The following is a 25,991-nucleotide window of genomic DNA, read 5'->3' on the forward strand; positions in this document are numbered from 1 at the left end:
AACAGCAACTGATAGTACGCCTCCGTTAAGTCAAGTTTGGAAAAGAACTGGCCCCCAGCGAGCTTGGTAAATAACTCCTCAGGATGGGGAAGAGGATAAGTGTCAATGAGGCTCTGAGCGTTGACAGTGGCTTTAAAATCACCACACAATCGCAGACTCCTGTTTGGTTTAGAAACCACCACGATTGGCGATGCCCATTCGCTGGAGGTAACAGGAAGGAGAATCCCTGAAGCTGTTAACCTGTCTATCTCAGCCTTGACAGGTGCATGCAACACCATCGGAATAGGGCGTGCCCGGAAAAACTTAAGGCGAGCTGTAGGTTTAAGAGTAATGTGGGCTTCAAAATCCTTGGCATGACCCAGACCAGCAGAGAACACGGACGAGAATTCAGAACACAATCCATCCAGCTGTTGATACGGAATATCCTCAGATATGAGGTGCACCTCATCATCAATGGAGAACCCGAACAACTGGAAAGCATCATAACCGAACAGGTTTTCAGTGCCTGCATGATCCACCACATAAAACGTGAGGGGCCTAACAACAGACTTGTAGGCAGTGGAAGCATCAAACTGGCCAACGATAGGAATTTTCTGCTTATTATAAGTTCGCAGATCTCGTGTAACTGGAGACAAGGGAGGGGAGCCCAACTCCAAACACGTGCGAGAAATAATGAGAGTTACTGCAGAGCCAGTGTCCACTTGCATGCGAATGTCTTTATCCAGAACACAAACAGTAACAAACAACTTATTTGTTTGAGAAAGCACACAGTTAACATCCATGTCTGATGCCTCGTCCTCGTCGACAGGAACTTTAGGGGACTGACACACAGAAGCAATGTGGCCTTTTTTCCTACATGAATTACACGTGGCCCAACGTTTTGGACACACGGCCCTGTCATGCTGTACGAAACAACGTGGACAAGAAGGAAGTGCGGAACGAACCTGCTTCTGTGGTTGCTGTTTTCGCTGTGAGCGTGGCAGCCCAACGCGACATTGTTGACGCGAGTGAACCGCCGCCACATCGTCAGTCCCCTGGGAAACAGGCAAATTGTCCGTGTCGAAAGTGGTCTGTATAGCGCCTACATCACACCACGCATCTATTTACGCACTAGCAGCATGAGACACTTCAAAAGATTGAGCGATGCTTAGAACTTCCGACAACGACGGATTTGGCAGTTGTAAGGCACGTTGCCGAACTTCTTTATCAGGAGCAAGCCGTAGAATAGCATCCCTAATCACTGAATCAGCATAAGACTCATGATGAGTGTCCGTGACAAACTGACATTTCCTACTCGGACCGTGTAGTTCCGCCGCCCAAGCCCGGTAAGATTGATGGTGCTATTTACGACACCAGTAGAACGCCACGCGGGCAGCAACGATGTGGGTGTTTTTTCGGTAATAGTTAGACAATAAGTCACACATGTCTTGGAAGGACAGAGAGGCAGGTTCCCGCAGCGGGGATAACTGAGATAGCAGCTGATAGATCCGTGGTGAAATCCAAGATAGAAATAACGACTTACACATAGGAGCGTCGACAACGCCGAAAGCCAAGAAGTGTTGCCGCAAACGCTTCTCATAATCCTCCCAGTCTTCAGCGGCCTTGTCGTACGGAGGGAACGGAGGCGGAGAAGAGGAAGACAGACGATGAGTAAGCGACGTCGACAACGCCTGAATAGCAGCTGTCAGCTGTGTTTGCTGTTCAATGAGCACTTGCATAAGCTGTTCCATGTCTGCCCCGATACGAACACACAAATCCACAACGCAGCAACAAAAATATCCAACCTCGTCGCCAAAAAGTGTTATAACCTTTAATCCTAATAAATTGCGTGGATATACAACGTAGAGCAATAGCGAGTTACATTCTACCAACTCCGAATCTGTCACTCAACTGCTGTGCCGTGACATGCGGCCGGCGTCGTTCATAGCCAGGTGGCGCTCCCGCACTCGGCCGAGCTGCGGAACGCCTCTATCGCCATGTTCACGTACTGACATAGTGGCACTTTTAAATCTCATGGCACTGTCACAACAATGGCCACTCAAAACAACATTGTAGTAGAACTGATTGATTTTCTGCACAAACTTTGCAACAAGATGCCACTTGCTCAGTCTGAGCATTCATGCCCTGCCAAGTACAATAATATCAGGTGAGTACTTTTGCATGGATTACACACCAATAATCTTTGCACAGTAAGAAAATAAAAATTCCTGCTGGAGGAATCACAACATGCTCATCATTGTTCTCTGTATGCAACAGCAGAACACCTGACTGTGTGGGTAGCGTGTGACAATGTGATAAATAGTGACGCACCATTGGTTGGGGAATTACTTCCAATCTGTGTGGCCACCCATGGCACACATATTACAAAATAACCTGAAGAGCTGCATCAGAAGCACTTGTTGTGTGGCAACACACTGAAAACCAAGAGGAAAATTTTAAGATTTTCAAAATCCTGAGAATCAATTTGAAAATATGATTCCTCAAATGAATCAAGCACTAATTGGTAACCAAGGCAACAAGCCAGTGTTCAAATGTTGAGCAGTGAGCCTGTACAAAAAGTCATACTAGTAATTGGACAATATCAGAGCCCAGCATTGCAATTTTTAATGCATCCTTAGTTATCATGACAGGCTCAGCTGAATCAAAATGAATCAAACATCAACAAATATGTTCTGGCATTCTTTGTATCACACAAAAGAAACATTTTCACAGCACAGCTGGTTTAGCAATGCAGTAATATGTGCAACATTATGAATAAATTTTATATAATAGGTGAGCTTCCCCATGACTGATTGGAGCTGCTTAATGTTACAGGATTAACCTTTACTTTAAAATTAGCACACTGACATAAACTGCTTGGGACAGGCTGTGTGCGAAAAAATCACAGCCCCAGATTGTTCCTCACTGTAATTGATGCATCAAACTCTTTAGCCCTTCCTAAACCTGTTTCAAACAGTTCCTTTTACTTACTACACAAGTCACAACCATTCGTGTGAGGCATGCTGATTTGTAACACATTATCTCACATGCAGAGTTTGGACAAATCAAAATGTTTCCACTATTTCTGGAATTGTGTACATGAAACAAAACACATTTTTTCACTCTATAAAAAGTTGCAGGTAAACCACACATGCTAAGGACTGGAATTTCTCATCTGTTGTAGGCAGACAAAATAGAAATAGGTTGCTGTAGCAGTGGGCTATCAATTCTGTCATAAGTGTCTTTATTAATTAGGGAAACAGAAGAACCTGTGTTCATCTATAACATAAGTGTCTATTGTTACACTTGTAATGGAATAAAAAGTTTGTTACCCTGCCTGCATGTTGCAATGGAAGATTTTGCAATGCAGAAGTGAGAGGTTTGCCCTGTGCCATTGTTAATGGCTTCACCACAACCGTAAACACCTATTGACAGCTGTGCAGCAGCTGCACGTTCACCCAGTTGTGGCTGTTTGCTGAGACTAGGTTGCCACATAGAAACGTTGTCTGAATGTGACCTTGCCATCTGCACTGGTGGCATTTTGCACCATGAAAAGGTCAAGCTTTCTGGTCACGTTTCAAAAAGCACTCACAACAAGACTTCCTCACAGAATTTTGTTGCACATGTCCTGTACCATAAGATTGATAGTTTTTACTTCTAAGCTTCCTCTTTGTCTGAATCCAATTTTTAACCACTTTAACACTTTCACATACTTTAGACTGTGTGAATTGTGCACTGTGGACAACAGACATACATGGAGCCTCAAAGTCAACCTCTGTTAAGTTTGAAATAGTTTGAGATTCTACAACAGACAGAACTGTTTTTAACAGGATGTGTTAGTTTTAGAATTGCAGCATGAATGTATGCATATGATTTATTCTGTGTGGTTGAATCACGTAACATGACATCACTCTAATTGATTCCGCAAGAACACTTACACTTCCAATGCCTTGTGAGACCTCTGAGTTTGGCAATCCACTGTGTTTTAGTGTTTGAGCAGGCTTCTGCTTGACATGAAAAAAAATTTCAACATGGCTGCTGTGACAAGGATTTGGTCATCATAATGACCATTGAGTACTTTAATGATGTTGTCATAGTTGACTGATTCGGGACTAGTGTCTAGATACAATTTTACTCACAGACAGTAGACACTGACTCCCATCATCGACAAAAAAAAGCATTGTGCCCCATATCTGTTATGGTACAAGAAGCAAATGAGCCTCCAGTTGTGTCTGATGTTCTGACCATTCTTCTTTCTGACTATGATATTGACAAAATTTAAGTGCAGCAAATGGTAGCGATGCTGTTGCCCGAGACAGTAGAGATATCAGTGGCTGGCATTCAATCTGGTACACCTGAAACTGAGTGATTTCAGTGAAAGACATTTCCTGTAGTGGCTCACAAATTGTGAAACACTTGATATGTTAAACAAAATTCAAGAACAGAAAGCTGGCAACACTAGGCAGTTAAAGAGTGTGCACTCTCTTACTCTGTAACCATGCAGCAAGTGATGCAAGGCTAGTTTACAACCAGCATCATTGCCATGTATTGTGCCATATGAAAATACACTCACCAGCACAATGATGGGTTGTTTGGTTTGCTCCAAGAGATTAAGTGGAACTGTAACCTGTTGTTGTTGTGGTCTTCAGTCCTGAGACTGGTTTGATGCAGCTCTCCATGCTACTCTATCCTGTGCAAGCTTCTTCATCTCCCAGTACCTACTGCAACCTACATCCTTCTGAATCTGCTTAGTGTATTGATCTCTTGGTCTCCCTCTACGATTTTTACCCTCCACGCTGCCCTCCAATGCTAAATTTGTGATCCCTTGATGCCTCAAAACATGTCCTACCAACCGATCCCTTCTTCTAGTCAAGTTGTGCCACAAACTTCTCTTCTCCCCAATCCTATTCAATACCTCCTCATTAGTTACGTGAACTACCCACCTTATCTTCAGCATTCTTCTGTAGCACCACATTTCAAAAGCTTCTATTCTCTTGTTGTCCAAACTGGTTATCGTCCATGTTTCACATCCATACATGGCTACACTCCATACAAATACTTTCAGAAACGACTTCCTGACACTTAAATCTATACTCTATGTTAACAAATTTCTCTTCTTCAGAAATGATTTTCTTGCCATTGCCAGTCTACATTTTATATCCTCTCTACTTCGACCATCATCAGTTATTTTGCTCCCTAAATAAAATATTAATTCCCTTTATTGCAATTTAGAAATGAAAATTTACTTTGTACAATCCATTTACACAGGAATGTTCTGTGTTTGCAACTGTCTCTCAATATTAAAGTCTCACTTCATACAGACAAATTTACAAGGCTCTTCAACTGAAGAATATCTGCCAATGTTCACCTTAGTGTTGTGCCTGTGACATTAACACACTAGTGGTCTATCTAAGACAATGCCGTCATTCTGATCATTGAGTGTGACATGGGCCAAGCATTCCTCTGCTCAGCCATAAATGGACCATTGATTGCTGTGGTGTAATGAAGCAATGAAGCTCTAGGAGGCACAGCTACAGTGGCACTGCTCATTCATTAGTGTGGCATACAGGGACCATACTCTTCTGTAGTTTCATTGCAAGGTGCCAACCTTGCCCTGGCACCCCATTCTTCAGATATCATAGTTTGCTTCCAAGATAGCAGATTTCCTTAGCTTTGTAAGCACCAATTTTGATGTTAAGTTTATCACTAATCCCATTTCTAATATTCTTCATTACTTACTTTGTTTTACTCTCAGTCCATATTCTGTACATATTAGACTCTTTGTTCTGTTCGACATATCCTGTAATTCTTCTTCACTTTAACTGAGGATATCAACATCTTCAGCGGACCTTATCATTGTTGTCCTTTCATCCAGAATTTTAATCCCACTCTTGAATCTTTCTTATATTTCATCATTGCTTCTTCACTGAACTTATTTAACAGCAGATGAGAAAGGCTACATCCCTGTCTTACATGCTTTTTAATCTGAGTGCTTTGTTCTTGATCTTCCATTCTTATTGTTCCATATTGGCTCTTGTGCTGATTATATATTATCTATCTTTCCCTATAGCTTGCACCTACTTTTCTCTGAATTTTGAACACCTTGCACAATTTGACACTGTTAACCACTTTTTCCAGTTCTATAAATCCTATGAATGTGTCTTGATTTTTCTTAAGTCTGCTTCTGTTATTGATTGAAACATCAGAACACATTCCTACATGTAGTTAACATGTTGACTGCCACTAGGGTACCAGTGGACACAACAGAGTTTCATGCTGATGGCACGTGCATGTCGGTAGCCAAAAACTCCATTCTGCTTAGTAGAGTACATCTTTGGATGGTGTGTTAGTAATACAATCACGGTCCCATGCAACTTGTTGATATAACACATACCTTGGATGAACATGGCCTGTAAGTGCGACCTTGGGTTGGTGAGACAATATCAGTTCAGCTCTGGTCAGAGTTGTGATTTCTTGCAGTACCACTACCTGTAGATTTTTCGCAGTCCATTTCCATTACCATAATCAACATAATCATTGTCATAGACATAGCTGTCACTATCAGATGTGTCCACAAACACATCTTCTTCATCATAAAACTCATAGTACTAAATCATCTACATCAAAATCAGGGTCTTCGAACATCCTCAGTTATTCTTCATCTGTAAAACCAGTCGTATTTCTATGTTTACTACGTCATGCCAATCCACTGGTTGACAGTATGGAATCCATCTGAGCTAAGACCATTTATGCTCACCTTAGATGATAAAGCAAATATCACTGTTCATATCAAAATATAAATTAGAAGTTAACTTTATAATATATGTGGAGCAGTGTTATTTCGTAAGAATAAGTAATAAGAAGTCTGCTGAAGGTAAAATTGCAAAAACCAAAATTGGACAAGATGCTACAACTTTTTTCCTGTATCCCAGTGTCAACTCGATCAAGAAATACAAATCAGTGCACAGTACTGCATAGTGTACTAAAGAGAGTGGAGTGAGTGGCCTCTGGCATGTACATGGCATCAGGTGTAAGGCTCTGCTGTGTCTGCAGCCTCATGGCAGTCAATGTGCTAAGTTGATTGTGCTATAGTTCTTGTGCGTATCTGTCCTGGCTAGCTTGAAACCATGTGGTGATATTTTTCCCAAAGTCTGTTGGTATATCTTTGAACTCGTAGATTCTACACACGAACTTGTTTGCCACTTTGTCAATGATTTCGGAAATTCCAAAGGAACTTTATTTATCCCTTCTGCCTTATTTGATAAAATTCTGACTCTAATATGGATCCCCTATGACTTTTATAATTATTTTCATTTTTTTCTGTCACGTTATCAGGTAAGCTCTCCCCCATCATAAAGGCCTTCAACACACTTTTTCCACTTATCCAATCTTCCCCTCTGCACTTAATACTGAAATTCCCATTCCACACTGAATGTTCATGCTCCTGCTTTTAATTTCGCTGAAGATTGTTCTGACTTTTCTATATGCTGTGTCAGTCCTTCTGGCAACCATTTCTTTTTCAGTTTCTTCAGATTTTTTTCCGTAGTCAATTTCATCTTGGCTTTCCTGTGTTTGCTATTTATTTCATTCTTAAGTGACTCATATTTCTGTATTCCTTAATTTCCCTAAATGTTATTGTACTTCCCTCTTTCATCAATCAGTTGAATTATTTCTTCTGTTACCCACGGTTTCTTTGGAGTTATCTTCCGTTTACCTATGTTTACTAACAAAGAGAAAGAGGGGCTAGCTAGTACTTACCTCAGCTCAGTACAGCCGATAGATTCACAAAACAGAACAGAAAATTTACATTCCTAGCTTTTGGAACTTTGTTTCTTCATCAGGGAAGAGAGAGGGGAAAAAAGGGAAGAAGGGAAAGTGGATTCAGTTACTCACAACCCAGGTTATGAAGCAACAGGGAAAGGTAGACAGGGAGGGTAGCAAGGATGGAGGCATGGTTGTCAGATATATCTTTGGCTTCCCTCTGACAACCATGCCTCCATCCTTGCTACCCTCCCTGTTTACATTTCCCTGTTGCTTCATAACCTGGGTTGTGAGTAACTGAATCCACTTACCCTTCTTCCCTTTTTTCCCCTCTCTCCTCCCTGATGAAGGAACGAAGTTCCGAAAGCTAGGAATGTAAATTTTCTGTTCTGTTTTGTGTATCTATCAGCTGTACTGAGCTGAGGTAAGTACTGGCCAGCCCCTCTATCTCTTGGTTAGTATTTGTTTCACATCTTAATTTGAGATTTTCCATTAATCATTTTTACCTATGTTTGTCTGTTCAACTTCCATGAAAGCCCTTTTTGGAGACATCCATTCCTTTTCAATTGAACTGCCTGCGGTGGTATTCATCATCAGAGTATCTATAGCCTCAAAGAACACACTCAAACACACACACAGATGAAGAAATTATGTTGTATGAATGTAGGCCTGGAAATGTTTTGTTTCCATGTTACAATTCATTTTCTCCAACTCATTGACCTTGGGAAAGACACACAAATGGAATACACCAGCACACCACATGCAACTCTTTCTCAAAGCAGATGTTCAATATGCCTTCCATGGGCATTCATACATGCATCAACCCATCATTGTAGTGAATCTCAGATGCGCTCATGTATCCCAAGAGTATGTCACATTGTTTCGCAGCCTTCCATAATATGGGCATGGAGACTCTCAACATCTTGTATTGGGGTTCCATACACAAGAGCTTTCAAATGCCCTCACAAATAGAAGTCCAGTGGGCATAGGTCCAGAGAGAATGGAGGCCAGGCAATTGGTCCATCTGTACCTATCCATCCATCACCGAATCTGTTATTTAGAAGTCGACAGACATTAACACTAAAATGAGGAGGTGTTCCGTTGTGCATGAAGTTCATGTTTTATCGCACAGCTAAAGGTACATCAGCTAGTAGAACAGGTAGAACATTCTCTATGAAATTATGATAACTTTGTCGATTGAGCCTGGGTGGAGAAAAAGAGAGGGCCTACCAAACAGTCATTAACAATGTCGCATGGCAACAGGGACATTTAAAACAAAACACTGGCAGTACACAACGTAGCCGGACGTGATCAAGAGTGCAAGTTCCCCATGATTCTAATGTTCTGTTCTTGTGTGTTTCCCATGATTAATGAATTGGAGAAAACGTGTTGTAACATGGAAACAAAGCATTTCCAGATTCATGTTCATATAACATAATTTCTTCATCTACATGTGAGGGATGTGTCCTGTAATTTTTGCCAAATATTTTTGTTAAACGGATCCATCATTGTCTCTTGAGAGTGCAATCTGATTTGTGTAAGTAGCAAACTTGGCTGGAGTGTGTAGCAAAGACAAAGAGGTGTTGGGGGAAGGAGAAAGGGACAAACAGTAGAAAACTGGATTTCATGTAGACTTTGCTTCCTTGCTTAGAATTCAGCATAACAGTATGTATTGTGATGCAGTGGTGTTTAACAAGGTCCTATCCAACATAAAGCAAGAAATTGGAAATCTCTAACAATTCAAAACAAAATTAAAAACATACCTCCACAATTATTTATTCTACAAATTACGTGATTATTTGGAGTCAGAGACTAAAAATTCCTGATGGTCACATGCCAAGTAACAATGTTCGCTGCAAATCTATGTCAATCATAGTAGTGTACTGTGAACAGTTCTCTTTCGTAACAAATGTAGGTGCATATTTTATGTGAAAAATACCAAAGTAATCAAGTAAATATTAAGCTATGAATGGAAGATATACAGCAGCTATTTTTAAAGTAGTGGCTCTTTCCAATTTAACAGGGTACATTTAGAGAGTATTATCACAAATAATAAGGTACTAAACAATATAGTGGCAGGCCAGGGCTCAAAACCCAAACCTTGCCTTTTGTAGGCAGTTTTCTTGCTGACTATGATACCCATGTATGACTAATCATGCACCCACACAACTTCACTTCTGTCAGTCCCACTCTCCTACTTTCACAAAAGTATTACAATGTATCTTTAATCCACGGGAGAGTGTCACAGAGATACTGAAGGAACTGAATTGAAAAACTTGAAGATAAACGTAAACTATCCCGAGAAAGTCTGTTAACAAAGTTTCAAGAACTGGCTCTAAATGGTGACTCTAGGAATACACTACAATCCCCTTTGTATCACATAGAGATCATGAGAATAAGACTAGAATAATTACTGCATGCACAGAGGCATTCAATCATTCTTCCCGCACTCCATACATGACTGGAACAGGAAGAAACTCCAATAACTGGTACAACGGGATATACCCTCTGCCATGCACCTCATGGTGGTTTGCAGAGAATTTGTGTAGATTTAGATGTAGATCTTGCTGATTAATGCTCCTGAAGGGTTGTTTCCAGAATTAATCTTTCATCTTCATCAGAGAGTGTACTGTTTTGAAACTTCCTAGCAGATTGCAACTGTGCTCAAGCAGGACTCAATTCTAGAACCTTGTCTTTCACCAATTATTTATTTCTTTTTGTGGTAGATGCCAATAATTTGGGGATATTGTTCTTCCAAGCTTGTGTTGAATATGGTAGCCAATGCACTGAACTTTCCATACTTAGTTCTTACAGCTATTACCTCATCCCAATTTTCAAATGACAAGACAATAGGAAACTGTTTCCACGTAGCGAATTTAACTTTATAATTTGGCCGTGATGATATGTAACACCTACGTCTTCAGATACATTATGTGAATCACCATTTTTATTTGTTACTGCATGGCCTATTGTTAAAGTAACTATTGTTGCACATGTAATTCTTAATAAGACATGATAATTACTTAATATGCCTTGAAAAATATAGGATGTAATGTAACAATATTATGAAAAGGATAGTTGCTATTCGCCATACAGCAGAGATACTGAGTCACAGATAGGCACAACAACAAGAAAACTGTTAGAAAGTGAGCTTTCAACCAATAAGGCCTTGATCAGAAACAGACAACACACACATAAACACTCACACAAATGCAACTCACACACACATGAGCACAGTCTCTGGCTCCTGAGGCCACACTCAGCAGCCAGAGACTGGTCATGTGTGTCCGAGTGTGTGTCTTTAAGTATGCTGTCTATTTCTGAAGATGGCCTTGTTGACCAAAAGCTCACTTTCTGACAGTCTTCTTGTTGTTGTGCCTATTTGCGACTCCGCTATGTGGTGAGTAACAACTGTCCTTTTCATAATATTGTTGATGTGTTTTGAAAAATTTTAGTATTGATAATAGATGTGCTTGTGTTAACATTTATATTTCATAATTACGGCCTTATTTATTACAATATTTATCTTTTATAACAGTTGCTACTTGATAAAGAACACCTGAATACCTCCTTTGGTTTAATGGAACATATATGCAATGATTAATCTGTTGAGCTTACTATTTTTTCCTGATAGCTCTGCTGCCAATATTTCAAAGTTTAAATTTTCTTTACATGCGATGAGATGAGATGTGACCAAATTGTGCCTAACTTATCACAAATACAAGGATGACACTGTTTGAAAGCTGTTCTACAACAAAAAAAATTTAATTCGTATAATGGTAAAACTGAAAATGAAATTTAATCTTTCTTGCATCAACATTCAGTAATATACATAAAAGAAGCATCTGGTGATTGAAAAACAGGGTCTAAGTACCACACTGAAACACCAAAGAAACTGGTGTAGGCATGCATATTCAAATAAAAAGATATATAAACAGGCAGAATATGGTGCTACGGTTGGCAACGCCTATATAAAACAACAAGTATCTGGTGCAGTTGTTAAATCAATTACTGCTGCTACGATGGCAGATTATCAAGATTTAAGTGAGTTTGAATGTGGTGTTATAGTCGGTGCATGAGTGATGGGACACAGCATCTCTGAGGTAGCAATGAAGTGGAGATTTTTCTATATGACCAATTCACGAGCATATCATGAGTATCAGGAATCTGGTAAAACATCAAATTTCCAATATCACTGCAGCTGGAAAAATATCCTGCAAGAACAGGACCAATGATGACTGAAGAGAATCATTCAACATCACAGAAGTGCAACCCTTCCACAAATTGCAGCATATTTCAATGCTGGGCCATCAACAAGTGTCAGTGTTGTGGTTGGCAGGAGAGATAGTGTTGTGGCACTTCTGTGTGCTCATGGGACCCTACTTGATATTAGGCAGGTGTACCAGTTTCTTTGCCTCTTCAGTATATATTTCATTGCAAACACATTGTACATTCTGGTGACAATGATTAAACAATTTACTGCTTTACCTTCCGCTTCAACTCTGAATGGTAAACTTCTAGTTGCCCTCCACTTTTGATTAGTTGATGGAAGAACATAGATTCTGATCCTATCCTAACTATCCATTTTTGCCCTGCCTTCAACTGTATATGCTAATTAGTTTCCATGTATTCAGTAATCCCAAAAACCCTTACATGTTGACTGACATAGGTTTTATTATCCTACTGTAGATCTACCGATTGCCATCTCTCAGTGTGCTTCGTAGCCCATGAGGCGTCACTTAGCTGTATGAGCCATGTGCTACAGTTCACACTGAACAGTCACTTTCTTTAAGGAAGTTTATCTTATTAAGTTTAAAATGTTTGAAATAACCTTCAGTAGCTTATTACACTGTAGTCTGGTGCATGAGTGATGGTGGTTCGCACAGGTGGAGGTGTGGATGGGGAGTGCTGCTAGTTTCAAGAGACAGCTATGGTACACGCATTAATGTGTTCACATGTAAATGTGTTTTGTGCCTGAAGAATGTGTATATCCCACAAATTATGCCTCTCAGTTGCTTATGTAGAATTTGTCACTTACCGTCACCATCAGTGACATTAATTTACAACAAATGGAATAACAATTCACTAAATAACTTGATGTGATGAAGTTTAATGGTTGCACTGGCTATGGCATCTACTACAGAGCATTCAGAACACTACAGAATGCTCACTAGCTGTTGGAGAATAAATGATGTAGTTGCACAGAATGAGCCTAAACTCATTGTTACTGGCTCCAGCTGTAGTGGCTTCAAGTCACGTGCAAATACTGAAAGTCCATTAGCTTCATCAAACAGTCATTCCTTATCTTTCACAGCAATTATAGATGATATTTTGTGTTCTGTGAGGTATCTGATGCTGCGGTCCCATAAAACTCTGTTTTGCATTGTCTGGATATCTGATCACATAGTGTGTAGGGAATGAAAAAAATGAATATAAAATATTCGGTTGTTCACAGGGTTAAAGCTAAGCTTTAACAACAGATTCAGGGCAGTAAATCTACTGAAAACACAAAAACTGGAGAAAAATGTTGAGTGGTTTTCATTTATTTATGAAGTCTCTATCAATTGTCTGCAGGATATCAAAAACTGGCACCAAGTCAGCACTATTCATAAGTATCTTTATCATTGAAACATAAATTTAACTGATTTAACCAATAATCATTTATATCAACAATGTTTTAGCCAAAGGGGCTACTCAAATAAAAAAATAAATACAACACTAAAAAATTCTCAGATAAAAATAGTTAATGTATTTAGCATGAATTTCACTGTTGCAGAAATTCAGTCATTCACAATTTATTGATTCATAGCATATTAATTATGTGAACTTTTTTCTTCAGCATCAAGACTCAGTGACCTTGGAAGCAGTTTGTACTCTTCTCAGCAACATTTACTACCAGACGAGCAAAGGAACAGTAAAACTGCAGTGGTGTGCTCACAGAATACACCTTTATTGGATGTCCCAGACTCAATAGATATTAACAACTTATCTATTGTAAACACACTTGATGAAACTGTTGTCTGACAACAGTAGACAGATTTTTTATAGCAGAAAATAAGGATTTCTTATGCTAAGAACTGATGGACTACATTAACAAGCCTTGAAAATATCTGATCTGAAAAAATAAGTTTTGAACAAATTTGTTTAAATGAAACATTCTACCTCTAATTTGTTTGAATGGAACACACTGTGCAAGGGCCGGCCAGATTCACCTACTACTCACAATCACCCACAAGTTCACAATCACCATCAAGTTTTTGCACTTGAAATTCAACATTTTCTTTATTAAAGATGGTTTTATTAAATCCAATGAAAGAGAAAATAGTTTAATAGTGACTCTTTCCAGAAGTAGCAGAATTTGCTCCTTCAGAACTAGTCATAAATAAAAACTGATTTTGAAATTACAGATTGTTTTATGCCAATAGTTAACTTTTCTGGTGACCTTTTCTAATGTGCTTAAAACTATAGCTGTGACCATAACAAAGTTTACATTTTTGTGCTGTATACTGTGATTCAGTAACTCAGCATCAAAAATTTATATTAATTGGTAAAATGTGACTATGAAAAGAATAATGTGAGCAAAATAAATGGTTGTACATGTAATTTTTCAGTGAGAAGAAAGAAAATATAAGTAATGGAAGCAATAAAGCGAGTATTTACAAACTGTTTTGTAGCTCTGTATTATTGAATTATTTGTCTTTCACCTGATTATCTCCTGCAAACCAATTTATGATTTTGCCTCAAAATAAACAAGAAGCTTTGAACAAAGTGGGAGCAAATTTGCATTTAATTGGGTTGGGATAAAGTGAGTATTGCCTGACTATCTGTATTTGATCCACTGCTTTTCTTAATTACTAGTCACAGATCATTGATGTCTGATAGACGATTTTTTTAAAATGTATCTGCATGTGATATGTGTATTGTGAAAGATATAGAATGTAATATAAATAATAAGCCAAATAGTATAGTGCAGAACTGCAACAAATAGCTGCAAAGAGATCACTGCTTAACTGCAGACTCAACATAGAGCATATGGTTACTGGCACAACTTATATATTCACAGATCAAAACAGCAAACGAGCTACCAAAGCAACAACCAAACACGTAACAAGCTTGGTTGTGTCTTCTGTTTCGGTTGCCAACGTTATATTGCTCTGCAGAAGACAATTACAAACACTAACGTAACTGCTGTCACTCATTTCCATCATATGCTTTCTTTCTTCATGTCGATTTGTCTTATAAATATGCAAAAGAATATCTACAGCTAATAGAGAGAAAGGGCTGCTGAGTGATAAGCTATTATGGTCCTGCATGACAAACTCAGAACTGTAGGTTAACAGAAAACATGTAAAGGAACTCAGTACCAAATAGCAGAGCTGTAGCTGCCACTGCCATATTAGCATGTGTGCAGTGGCAAACTGACATCACCCCTTTCTGTGCCTAACTGTCAATCACTTTGTTATCCCGATCCAGGTACAGAAGGAATATTTTTGTGGTGTCACCGCCAGACACCACACTTGCTAGGTGGTAGTATACGTCGGACTTGCGTGTCGCCACTGTCAGTGATTGCAGACCGAGCGCCGCCACACTGCAGGTGTAGTCTAGAGAGACTCCCTATCACTCGCCCCAGTTGCGATGGTTCACTGACTACATCCGCTCTCACTTGCAGAGAAGACAGTTTAGCATAGCCTTCAGCTACGTCACTTGCTATGACCTAGCAAGGCGCCATATTCAGTTACTATGTCTTCTGAACCGATACTATTGTGACTCATGTACCGTCAAGAGCGACGTTCATCATTAATGTAACAAACCACTTACATCCGCTTTCTGAATTCTAATTCCTTGTCATGTTCCAGACCTCATGTCAGTATAGTTCTTCCCTCCTCACGCCAGCCTGCATGAGCTAAAACACGTGCATTTCGGCCTCCTCTAGTAACACAGTGTTGGCTCTTCTGCCAACACAACAATTTTATTATCATAAGTTGACAAATAATCAGTGAAATTAAATTTTTTATTTGCCTGGAACAGGAAACAGAATGCAGATTCCCAAAAGTTTCATATCTAATATCTTACGCAGAAACTGAGTGCTACTGTTTTCACCATCAGAATACTCTCCACTATCACTGTTGCCACATATTTTTGTATAGTTACCTTAAATGAGCTGTAGAAGGTGGTCATGAGTTGTTCACATACTTACGGGGGTATAACACTTAATGCCTGCCCTTACTACTTCTCTCACGGGTAAGGCTTTCTATGAATCATAGTACAAAATTTATTCTGTAATATACAGTACATATTAACCATCTTGCCAAGTTTAGGAGCACCAGATGGTATTTTTATGTGTGTATGAATTTTTAAAAAATCTGTGGCTTCAGCTAAATACAATTTTCTTAAAAAAATATACAAGACTATATAACAGAACAAGTACCACTTAATGCATTATACAAAGATAATTCATCAATGGAAATCTAGTGTCAACATCCTTTACTATCAAAAGGTAACTGTTTCTTAATCCCTCTCCACACCTTCTACCTTCTCTGTCTCCCCCCACCCCAAAGAAACATATAATATACATTCATAGACAATTACCAAAGTGTGTTTACCTCAATTCTTTCAATGCACTAACTCCCACTGAATATTCAAAATCAGCAGCACACTGGACAAAAGTTGACAGAATGAACAAATGGGCAGTTGCAATTTGGGAGTGACATTACAAGTCTTTCTAAATTCATTTTCTGAATGAAAACAGCAACCAACCAACCAAACCACCAAGGATACACAACATAACTCAAAACATTGAAACAGAACAACCACTACTGTTACTCTCAGAAAAAAATGCTACTTTTTAAACAAGTAAAGAAACATACTTTTCCTGATTGCTATGCAGATTACATATTGTCAGGTCATAAAAATGCTAAACACCAGGCCATCCTCTGCAACTCAGTCTTTAAATTAATACAATTTCAGGTGTGCAGCAACAGCAAAGTAGATGCACATCTTACAGTTTTAGGCCTAAAATAGAAAACCAACCAACAGTTTGTATAATACAGTGTATCTCAAAAGAAGGTTTAACTGGATGTGTCAAAATAAAATAGAGATTGAAGTCTATCAACAAAATCATTATTTATTATTGAAACCTACAGTTTAGGAATTTATTTATTAAGAATAATGTCATTTAATAATGGGATTGAAGCATAGTGCAGGCAGGAAGTAAATACTTTTGCCAAGTGATTTATTGTTACCTCTCCTGCCAGTTTGAGGATGTCAATGCTGAGCTCATCACCACCTGGCACTGTTCCCTTCTTCATGGTATCTAGAGCACACTTGACTTCTGATGGGAGTATATCTGGAACACTAGGTACATCATTTAATTTAGATGCACTCAAATTTTCCCTTGGATTGCTATACAAATTGCTATAAAAGTCTCTGATGAACTTCAAAACCTCCTCCTTTTCAGTGATTCGACTGTCATTTCCATCGAGTGCGATAATCTGCTTTTTACCGATTGTGGGTTTGCGTTTGGCTGACTTTAAACTTGTCTTGTTCTCCAAGCTTGCTCGTAAGGTGTCTTCAGTTTTCATTTTTCTTCGCACTGCCTTACATAGTTCGGAATACGCTACCATGTCACGATCGGTTTGGATTTTCATTTCTCTCCTCTGTTGTAAAAGGGTTTCAGTTTTTGCACTGAATTTCTTTGGTTGTTTATTTTTTTGGCATAGGCCAACGACTTCTTGTGCACTTGAAACAATCATTTCCGCCAAATCACCATCTTTAGTTACATGGAACTTGCTTTGGAGGACTTCTTGGAATTTCGAGGAATGTTCTTCCAGGTTTTTGAGGTTGATTACCCTTCTCTTCCCTTTCATAAGTTTATTCCTTTCATTTCTTACATTGAGTTCGACCCTTGCTCTCACAAGACGGTGATCACTGCCAGTGTTGAACTGATTTAGCACTGATACGTCTTTTACAATCTGCGGAATGTTTGACAGAATACAGTCTATCTCATTTTTGACACTGAAATTTGGGCTCCTCCAAGTCCATTTTCGGTCAGGGTGCTTCTTAAACAACGTATTCATGATAGACATACTGGTGTACTCAGTGAACTGGACTAATCTCTCACCTCTATCGTTTTGGTCGTCAATCCCATAGTTGCCCACCACTGTGTCGCCTTGTTTCTTGGTGCCAACTTTCACATCGAAATCGCCAATGACCATCTGGAAGTGACAATCGCTACCTTTTTTACAGGTGCTATCCAGACTTTCATAAAAGGATTCAATTTCTTCGTCAGGGTGACTTGAGGTGGGTGCGTACACCTGAACAATCTGTATTTTGTACCTATTCGACACCTTCAGGACCATTCGAGCTGTCCTGCAGGAAGTTCCTTCTAAGACAGATACTCTATTGGCAATAGTCTTGTTAATTAAGAACCCAACTCCATTGAGTTTTCCTTCTGAGTCGCCACAAAAGTAAAACAAGTTGCCAGACTGCAAACGGAGACAGTCTTCCCCTTTTCGGCATACTTCGCTTAAACCAACAATACTCCAGTTGATTTTTGTAAGCTCTTTCTCAATCTCTTTTAGTCTGTCGTTGCCTATTAGAGAGCGACAGTTATATGTACAGACTTGAAGAGTCTGTATCTTCTTCTCAGCACCACTTGGTGTTTGGGACAAGTTGCTCCCACCCGGAGATCCGACTGTGGGGCTATTACTCCGGAAAATTTAACATTAATGTCACACAACATAACTCGAAGGTGAGAAGCATAATCGCCACGCTTGCTTCAGAACGGATTGGCGATATAATTTCCAGGCCACCCCTGACATGGGGTACAGACGCCTTTGGTAGGCCGCTCCACTAGAGTACAGATGCCACCACGCTGCTAGTTTGGTCCACCCCTTGAAAAAGTACAGCCCAATTATTCCTCAAACTGATATCATAGCCAGAGACAGTAACTTTTTGTTAATGAAGGGGTTTATCATGCTTTTGTTTAGAATGCACTATTCTCCAGTAGTGGAAATTTTGGTTATTGATGTTATAACTTCAAGTTGAACAAATATATTTCAAGGAAGATGCAATACATGAAAGTCACAGATCAAGTAAACAGAGTAAGATGTGTGTACACTTTAACAGTCAAATCATAACTGAGTCCGAGTCTGGCGGCCGCTGGCTGGCTGGCTGCTTAGGTGGCGCTGCTGCTGCATGGCTGGCAGACAGCACCGCATGTAGAGGACGCGTGTAACTGCGCGGCAGCACTTTGAAAGATCGGCGAGTCACAACACTTTTCCCCCCTTTGAAGGTTTTGCATAGGTCTTGATGGAGGTGGCCTGTAGATTGCTAACATCGATAAGTGTTGTTTGACTGGCCGTAAAGTCTCGAGGAGGAGGCTTCCCGTACGGACAGAAGTGTTCCCAATGGTAACGGGTCGAGATGATGGGAGTTTACACTGTCTCACCTCATTAACATGTTGTGAAGACACAACTGTGAGAGAATTCTGAAACAATGGTTTATAAAGTTTATTAAGTGAAGAAAAGAGTCAGAAGCTTATGAAAAAGCACATCCTTGGTACATGAAAAAGTGTAATGTCTTCACATATGTTGATCCACAACCTATAGCATTTCTCGTTTCACCAGCTATCAATGGCCCTTAAAAATTACATTCTTTACCAATATTTATGAAATATGAGGAATGTTGTGGATATTTTACTCTGGATTTATCAATGGCACAGCACAATTGCAGGTGAGTGGGCCACATCAGATGAATTATCTCAAGATTGATAACAGATACCTTTACCCAAATCTAAAGAAAAATTCAAAACATTAGCTAAATTTCATATGCAACAATATATTACGTAATAAGCGTCGAACGCAAAATCATAGTGACCACTATTTTTTTCATTGCACACTTTTCCTAATTTCACGCAGTGTCTTACTTTCATGTGAATACCACAACAACTATGACCATTAATGAAATGATGGGCACATCATCATGAACTTAACATATAAAGCTGTAAGTGAAAGAAAAATGAATTTTTTTTACCAAAAAGTTTCTGTAAAATCCTTAGAGAAAGCTTGCAGGGTGCGCACCTTAATTCTGTCATTGCTGAGCGGCCAAAAGGTGGAAAATACTGATAGGCCTATCCTTTGGAACAAACGGATCAACTCGCTCATCACCTTGGCCGAAAACCGGTCACTGCACATAGGCCACTGTATTGTGCGAGAGCTATATTTTAAGGACAGCTCTCAGCCGTATGCCATGTAGCATGCATTCCACTGACCTGAAACCACTGCCATTTGTGACTTAACTAGTGTCAAGCGAGAGCTCATTGGAGGTCAGTGTGGAAGTCTGTTGTGTTTTCTGATTGAAAGCTGGTTCTGCCTCGGTGCCAGTGATGGCCGTGTGTTGGTTAGAAGGCTGCCAGCGGAGGGCCTGCACCCAACCTGTTTGCATGCTATACATACTGGCCTTCACCTGGAGTTATGGTCTGGGGTGCAATTTCATATGGGATCAGGAGCACCCTCATGATTATCCCACAGACCATGACTGTACACTGTATATTAGTTTGGTGATTCAACCTGTTGTGCTACCATTCATGAACAACATTCCAGAGGGTGTTTTCCAACATCTCTACAGGGAGTTGACATATTGCCCCGGCCAGTTCAATCACCAGATCCACCTCCAATTGAGCACTTAAGGGATTGTAATGCCTTTACCGGACAATGAACAACAGCATCATCTGCAAACAGTCTAAGACAGCTGCTTAGATTGTCTCCTAAATCATTTATATAGATAAGGAACAACAGAGGGCCATAACACTACCTTGGAGAATGCCAGAAATCATGTTTTATTTACTCAGTAACTTTCTGTCAATTACTATGAGTTATGACCTCCCTGATAGCAAATCAGGAATCCAGTCACACATTCTGTAAATCTAGAAATATGGAATCAATTTGAAATCCTTTGTCGATAGCACAATATATGTTCCAAAATCTTGCTGCATATTGACATTAATTAGATGCGTCTGTAATTTAGTGGATTAAACATATTGCCTTTCTCAATTATTGGTGTGACCTGTGCAACTTTGCAGTCTTTCGGTACAGTTATTTCCTCGAGTGGCTGGTTGTATATGATAGTTAAGTGTGGAGCTATTGCATCAGCATACACAGAAAGGAACTGAATTGGTATAAAATTTGGACTGGAAGACTTGCTTTCATTAAGTGATTTAAGTTGCTTCACTACTGCAAGGATATCTAATTCTAAGTTACTCACGTTTGCAGCTGTTCTTGAATTGGATTGTGAATTTCAGAAAGCTGTGTTGAGTAACTCTGCTTCAGCAGCACTCTCATTGATAGTATTTCTATTGGTATCACACAGAGAATACATTGGTTGTGTCTTGCCACATGCATACTTTACATATGATAAGAATCTCTTTGGCTCTTCTGCCAGCTTACTAAATTTGGAGCTTCAGTAAAAGATTGCCAGTCTTGGGGGTTTTGTGTTCGTTTGAATTTGGCATTTTTTGTTGTTGTTGTTTTTGCAACAATGTTCTGACCTGTTTAGTATACCATGGGGTACCAGACCCATAGTTTGTTAATTTATTTGGTATAAATGTCCCAGTTGCTGTTGATACTATTTCTTTGAAATCAAGCCACATCTGGTCTGTGTCTGCTTTTTTGAATACATATATTTTTCATTTATTTTTGATGGATTTAGAGTTATGGTTCTCAGTCCCACTACAACAACACTGTGTTCACTAATCCCTGTATCCATTTTGATGCTTGTCATTAGGTCAGAATTATTGGTTGCTAAGAGGTCATTATGATCAAAACCAGTTATTGAACTGAATAAAAGAAGTCTGCATTAAAAGTCTGTTTTGGTTTCCATGTATTCTCAAACACTGGATTGCTGTTAGCTTCTAGGTGCCCATGTTGCTTGCCCCCTTCTCAACCTTTGTCAAATTTGTGAATTCATTTAAACACACTGATATTTTCACACCATGTGCAGATGACATATTTAATTTTCAGAATTCCATCTGGGAGAACACTTGAGAGCTACCTGAATGTCAAATACACCAACAGAGTCTGAAATCACATTATAGAAATTCTGTCTACGATGTAAAGACATATGGGATAGAAGTGAGAAGTACAAGGATGTGCTGAAAAGTAATTCTTCTGAATTTTGTATGCGAAAACTCTTAGAGTTTTTAAGTAAAGCAAACACTGTTAACATTGTACATCTCTATTTTTCATGTGTCCATATGTATTTCTCATTGTAGTCAACCCAGTGAAAAACACATTTTTCCCAACTAGAGACCAATTTGTTGATACTGTCACTGTATATTGTCACTGACAAATGTTTGACTTTGTTGACAGAGCCTCAACCTCACCTCTGCTTGCACTGTCACACGCTAGAATTCGGAGCCCTCTCATGACAAAGGACTGCAAATACGTAGAATTTAAAAAGCTTTAAGAGGTTTCACATAAAAATTCCGTGGTATTACTTTTCAGCTCACCAGCATGCGATTAAAATACTTTATAGGTAGATTATGAAATTATAAATGTGTCCTGTGATCATTGAACAATTTATTCAGTGGTTACTTCATATGAGGTCAGAAATGAAAGTAAACAATGAAAACAAAGACAAAACTACAGTAATGTTGCATTGCCTTGTGGTGATAATGTATCATTTCAGAGGAATAATGCATATCCCGACGTCTTGTGAATGACCACGATAAAATACAAGTATGGTAAGTAAAAGGACAGATATTGTGTGGGACTGTTAATTTATTTGCATGTGGTGAGTAATGCCAAGCAATGACACACGTCTTCAAGATAGGACGTTATTGCTGCAACTTGGCAAGAGGAAACACTTGCATGGACATGAATATAGAAGTTCCGGGGATTGCTGATCTGCTTTGAAGAGGCGCAGGAGCCCTCGGATGGCATATACATTATTTTGATGGCAGTTATTACAAGACAAATGAAATGTTCTTTTAATATTCATTCTATGTTGAGTATATGTGTTGGGAACATTATGATTGACAGATGCTGTTGATGTGATGTGTGATTGATTGACTGATCTATTGATGTGATGTCAATATGTGTTTTATTAATGTAGGTAGATGTTCTATGTCATTGAAATGAAGTGAGAATTGTGATATTGAGTTCGTTAACAGCAACAACAGTGTAGTTAGACAAGGTGTCCAACACAGCCTTTCAAGAGTTCGTCACCAAGAATCTAGCCTTTCAATAGCTCATTGCCAAGAATATAGAAAGGTAATGGAGAAACTGTGTTCAATTACGCAATGTCCAACACAGCACCTCATTCGGGGTACCCTAACGCTGGATGCAGATGAGATTATTGCTAGAAGTGTTGTGGAAACTCAAACTATGTGAGGAACTACCGATTGTCAGAAAGAATATAAAAAATAAAAAGGATTAGGTAAAAAGTGATAAGAATGAATATTGAATAAAAATAATTTAGAAGAACAAATTATTTTACATGAAGAATCGTTGTTAAATACTGCCACTGCTCCTGGCAACCAAATAAATAACTGCTTGAAAAAAGGAAGTGCATGTATTAATCTACATCTACATCTACATTTATACTCTGCAAGCTACCCAACGGTGTGTGGTGGAGGGCACTTTATGTGCCACTGTCATTACCTCCCTTTCCTGTTCCAGTCGCGTATGGTTCGCGGGAAGAACGACTGTCTGAAAGCCTCTGTGCGCGCTCGAATCTCTCTAATTTTACATTCCTGATCTCCTCGGGAGGTATAAGTAGGGGGAAGCAATATATTGAATACCACATCCAGAAATGCACCCTCTCGAAACCTGGACAGCAAGCTACACCGCGATGCAGAGCGCCTCTCTTGCAGAGTCTGCCACCTGAGTTTGCTAAACATCTCCGTAACGCTATCACGGTTACCAAATAATCCTGTGACGAAATGTGCCGCTCTTCTTTGGATCTTCTCTATCTCCTCCGTCAACCCGATCTGATACGGATCCCACACTGATGAGCAATACTCAAGTATGGGTCGAACGAGTGTTTCGTAAGCCACCTCATTTGTTGATGGACTACATTTTCTAAGGACTCTCCCAATGAATCTCAACCTGGTACCCGCCTTACCAACAATTAATTTTATATGATCATTCCACTTCAAATCGTTCCGCACGCATACTCCCAGATGTTTTACAGAAGTAACTGCTACCAGTGTTTGTTCCGCTATCATATAATCATACAATAAAGGATCCTTCTTTCTATGTATTCGCAATACATTACATTTGTCTATGTTAAGGGTCAGTTGCCACTCCCTGCACCAAGTGCCTATCCGCTGCAGATCTTCCTGCATTTCGCTACAATTTTCTAATGCTGCAACTTCTCTGTATACTACAGCATCATCCGCGAAAAGCCGCATGGAACTTCCGACACTATCTACTAGGTCATTTATATATATTGTGAAAAGAAATGGTCCCATAACACTCCCCTGTGGCACGCCAGAGGTTACTTTAACGTCTGTAGATGCCTCTCCATTGATAACAACATGCTGTGTTCTGTTTGCTAAAAACTTTTCAATCCAGCCACACAGCTGGTCTGATATTCCATAGGCTCTTACTTTGTTTATCAGGCGACAGTGCGGAACTGTATCGAACGCCTTCCAGAAGTCAAGAAAAATAGCATCTACTTGGGAGCCTGTATCTAATATTTTCTGGGTCTCATGAACAAATAAAGCGAGTTGGGTCTCACACAATCGCTGTTTCTGGAATCCATGTTGATTCCTACATAGTAGATTCTGGGTTTCCAAAAACGACATGATACTCGAGCAAAAAACATGTTCTAAAATTCTACAACAGATAGACATAAGAGATATAGGTCTATAGTTTTGTGCATCTGTTCGACGACCCTTCTTGAAGACTGGGACTACCTGTGCTCTTTTCCAATCATTTGGAACCTTCCGTTCTTCTAGAGACTTGCGGTACACGGCTGTTAGAAGGGGGGCAAGTTCTTTCGCGTACTCTGTGTAGAATCGAATTGGTATCCTGTCAGGTCCAGTGGACTTTCCTCTGTTGAGTGATTCCAGTTGCTTTTCTATTCCTTGGACACTTATTTCGATGTCAGCCATTTTTTCGTTTGTGCGAGGATTTAGAGAAGGAACTGCAGTGCGGTCTTCCTCTGTGAAAAAGCTTTGGAAGAAGGTGTTTAGTATTTCAGCTTTATGTGTATCATCCTCTGTTTCAATTCCATCATCATCCCGGAGTGTCTGGATATGCTGTTTCGAGCCACTTACTGATTTAACATAAGACCAGAACTTCCTAGGATTTTCTGTCAAGTCGGTACATAGAATTTTACTTTCGAATTCACTGAACGCTTCACGCATAGCCCTCCTTACGCTAACTTTGACATCGTTTAGCTTTTGTTTGTCTGAGAGGTTTTGGCTGCGTTTAAACTTGGAGTGAAGCTCTCTTTGCTTTCGCAGTAGTTTCCTAGCTTTGTTGTTGTACCACGGTGGGTTTTTCCCGTCCCTCACAGTTTTACTCGGCACGTATCTGTCTAAAACGCATTTTACGATTGCCTTGAACTTTTTCCATAAACACTCAACATTGTCAGTGTCGGAACAGAAATTTTCGTTTTGATCTGTTAGGTAGTCTGAAATCTGCCTTCTATTACTCTTGCTAAACAGTATTGTATTGTATTGAAAGGCAATTAATAAGAAGAAAAGCTTTGTTGACCAAATACAACTAAGCAGCATTGCATATTGCATCTACAAAGAAGAAATTTTAAGGCGGCAAAAGAGAAGATTGATAGCTGGTGACGCAGTGGAGTCAACATTTCCCTCTTTACTTAAAATGTGGTGGGACAACTGGGTTGTCTTCACACCCCCCCCCCCCCTCCCTCCCATTCTACAAACAAGTGTTTGTCACTGTCATGAAGTAGCAATGTAGTGATCAAGTACTGCTATTCAGAATGTGTGCCAATATTAAATCCTTTTCAACATAATATTGTAGATTTCAGTTCTAATATATTTTGATTTATTTTGTCCTTTTCCTGGCATGAATCAGCAATATGTTTTTCTAACTTTTTGGCTTATAGGTCTATTTTAATATTGCTTGTAACTAATTTGGCATTTAATTCAGTAGTTTCAAACTTGACAGTTTGAGCATTTAAGTTAATGTTGGTTTGTTGAGAGATCGGGAAACTGACAAAAAGCCCTCCCAATCTCTGCAATATCCTTATCAGACCCTGTGCTCCTTCTGCAC

The 25,991-nt window shown here is 39.4% G+C and overlaps 1 protein-coding gene across 2 annotated transcripts in view; it reads left to right on the top strand.

Moving 5' to 3' along the window:
• LOC126235693 (G protein-activated inward rectifier potassium channel 3-like) overlaps nt 1-14,387 on the top strand; it is a 113,163-nt gene extending 98,776 nt beyond the window's left edge. Inside the window, exon 5 of one of the 2 annotated variants that reach the window (XM_049944436.1) lies at nt 13,580-14,387. In XM_049944436.1, coding sequence (XP_049800393.1) covers nt 13,580-13,764 — 185 coding nt within the window. In that variant the 3' untranslated portion in view covers nt 13,765-14,387. The remainder of the gene's footprint in view (nt 1-13,579) is intronic. The other variant, XM_049944437.1, reaches the window with a different exon arrangement.
• The last annotated feature ends 11,604 nt before the right edge of the window (nt 14,388-25,991 follow it).

The sequence above is a fragment of the Schistocerca nitens genome, chromosome 2 (assembly GCF_023898315.1).
Source record: "Schistocerca nitens isolate TAMUIC-IGC-003100 chromosome 2, iqSchNite1.1, whole genome shotgun sequence".
In the NCBI taxonomy this organism is placed as follows: Eukaryota; Metazoa; Arthropoda; class Insecta; order Orthoptera; family Acrididae; genus Schistocerca; species Schistocerca nitens.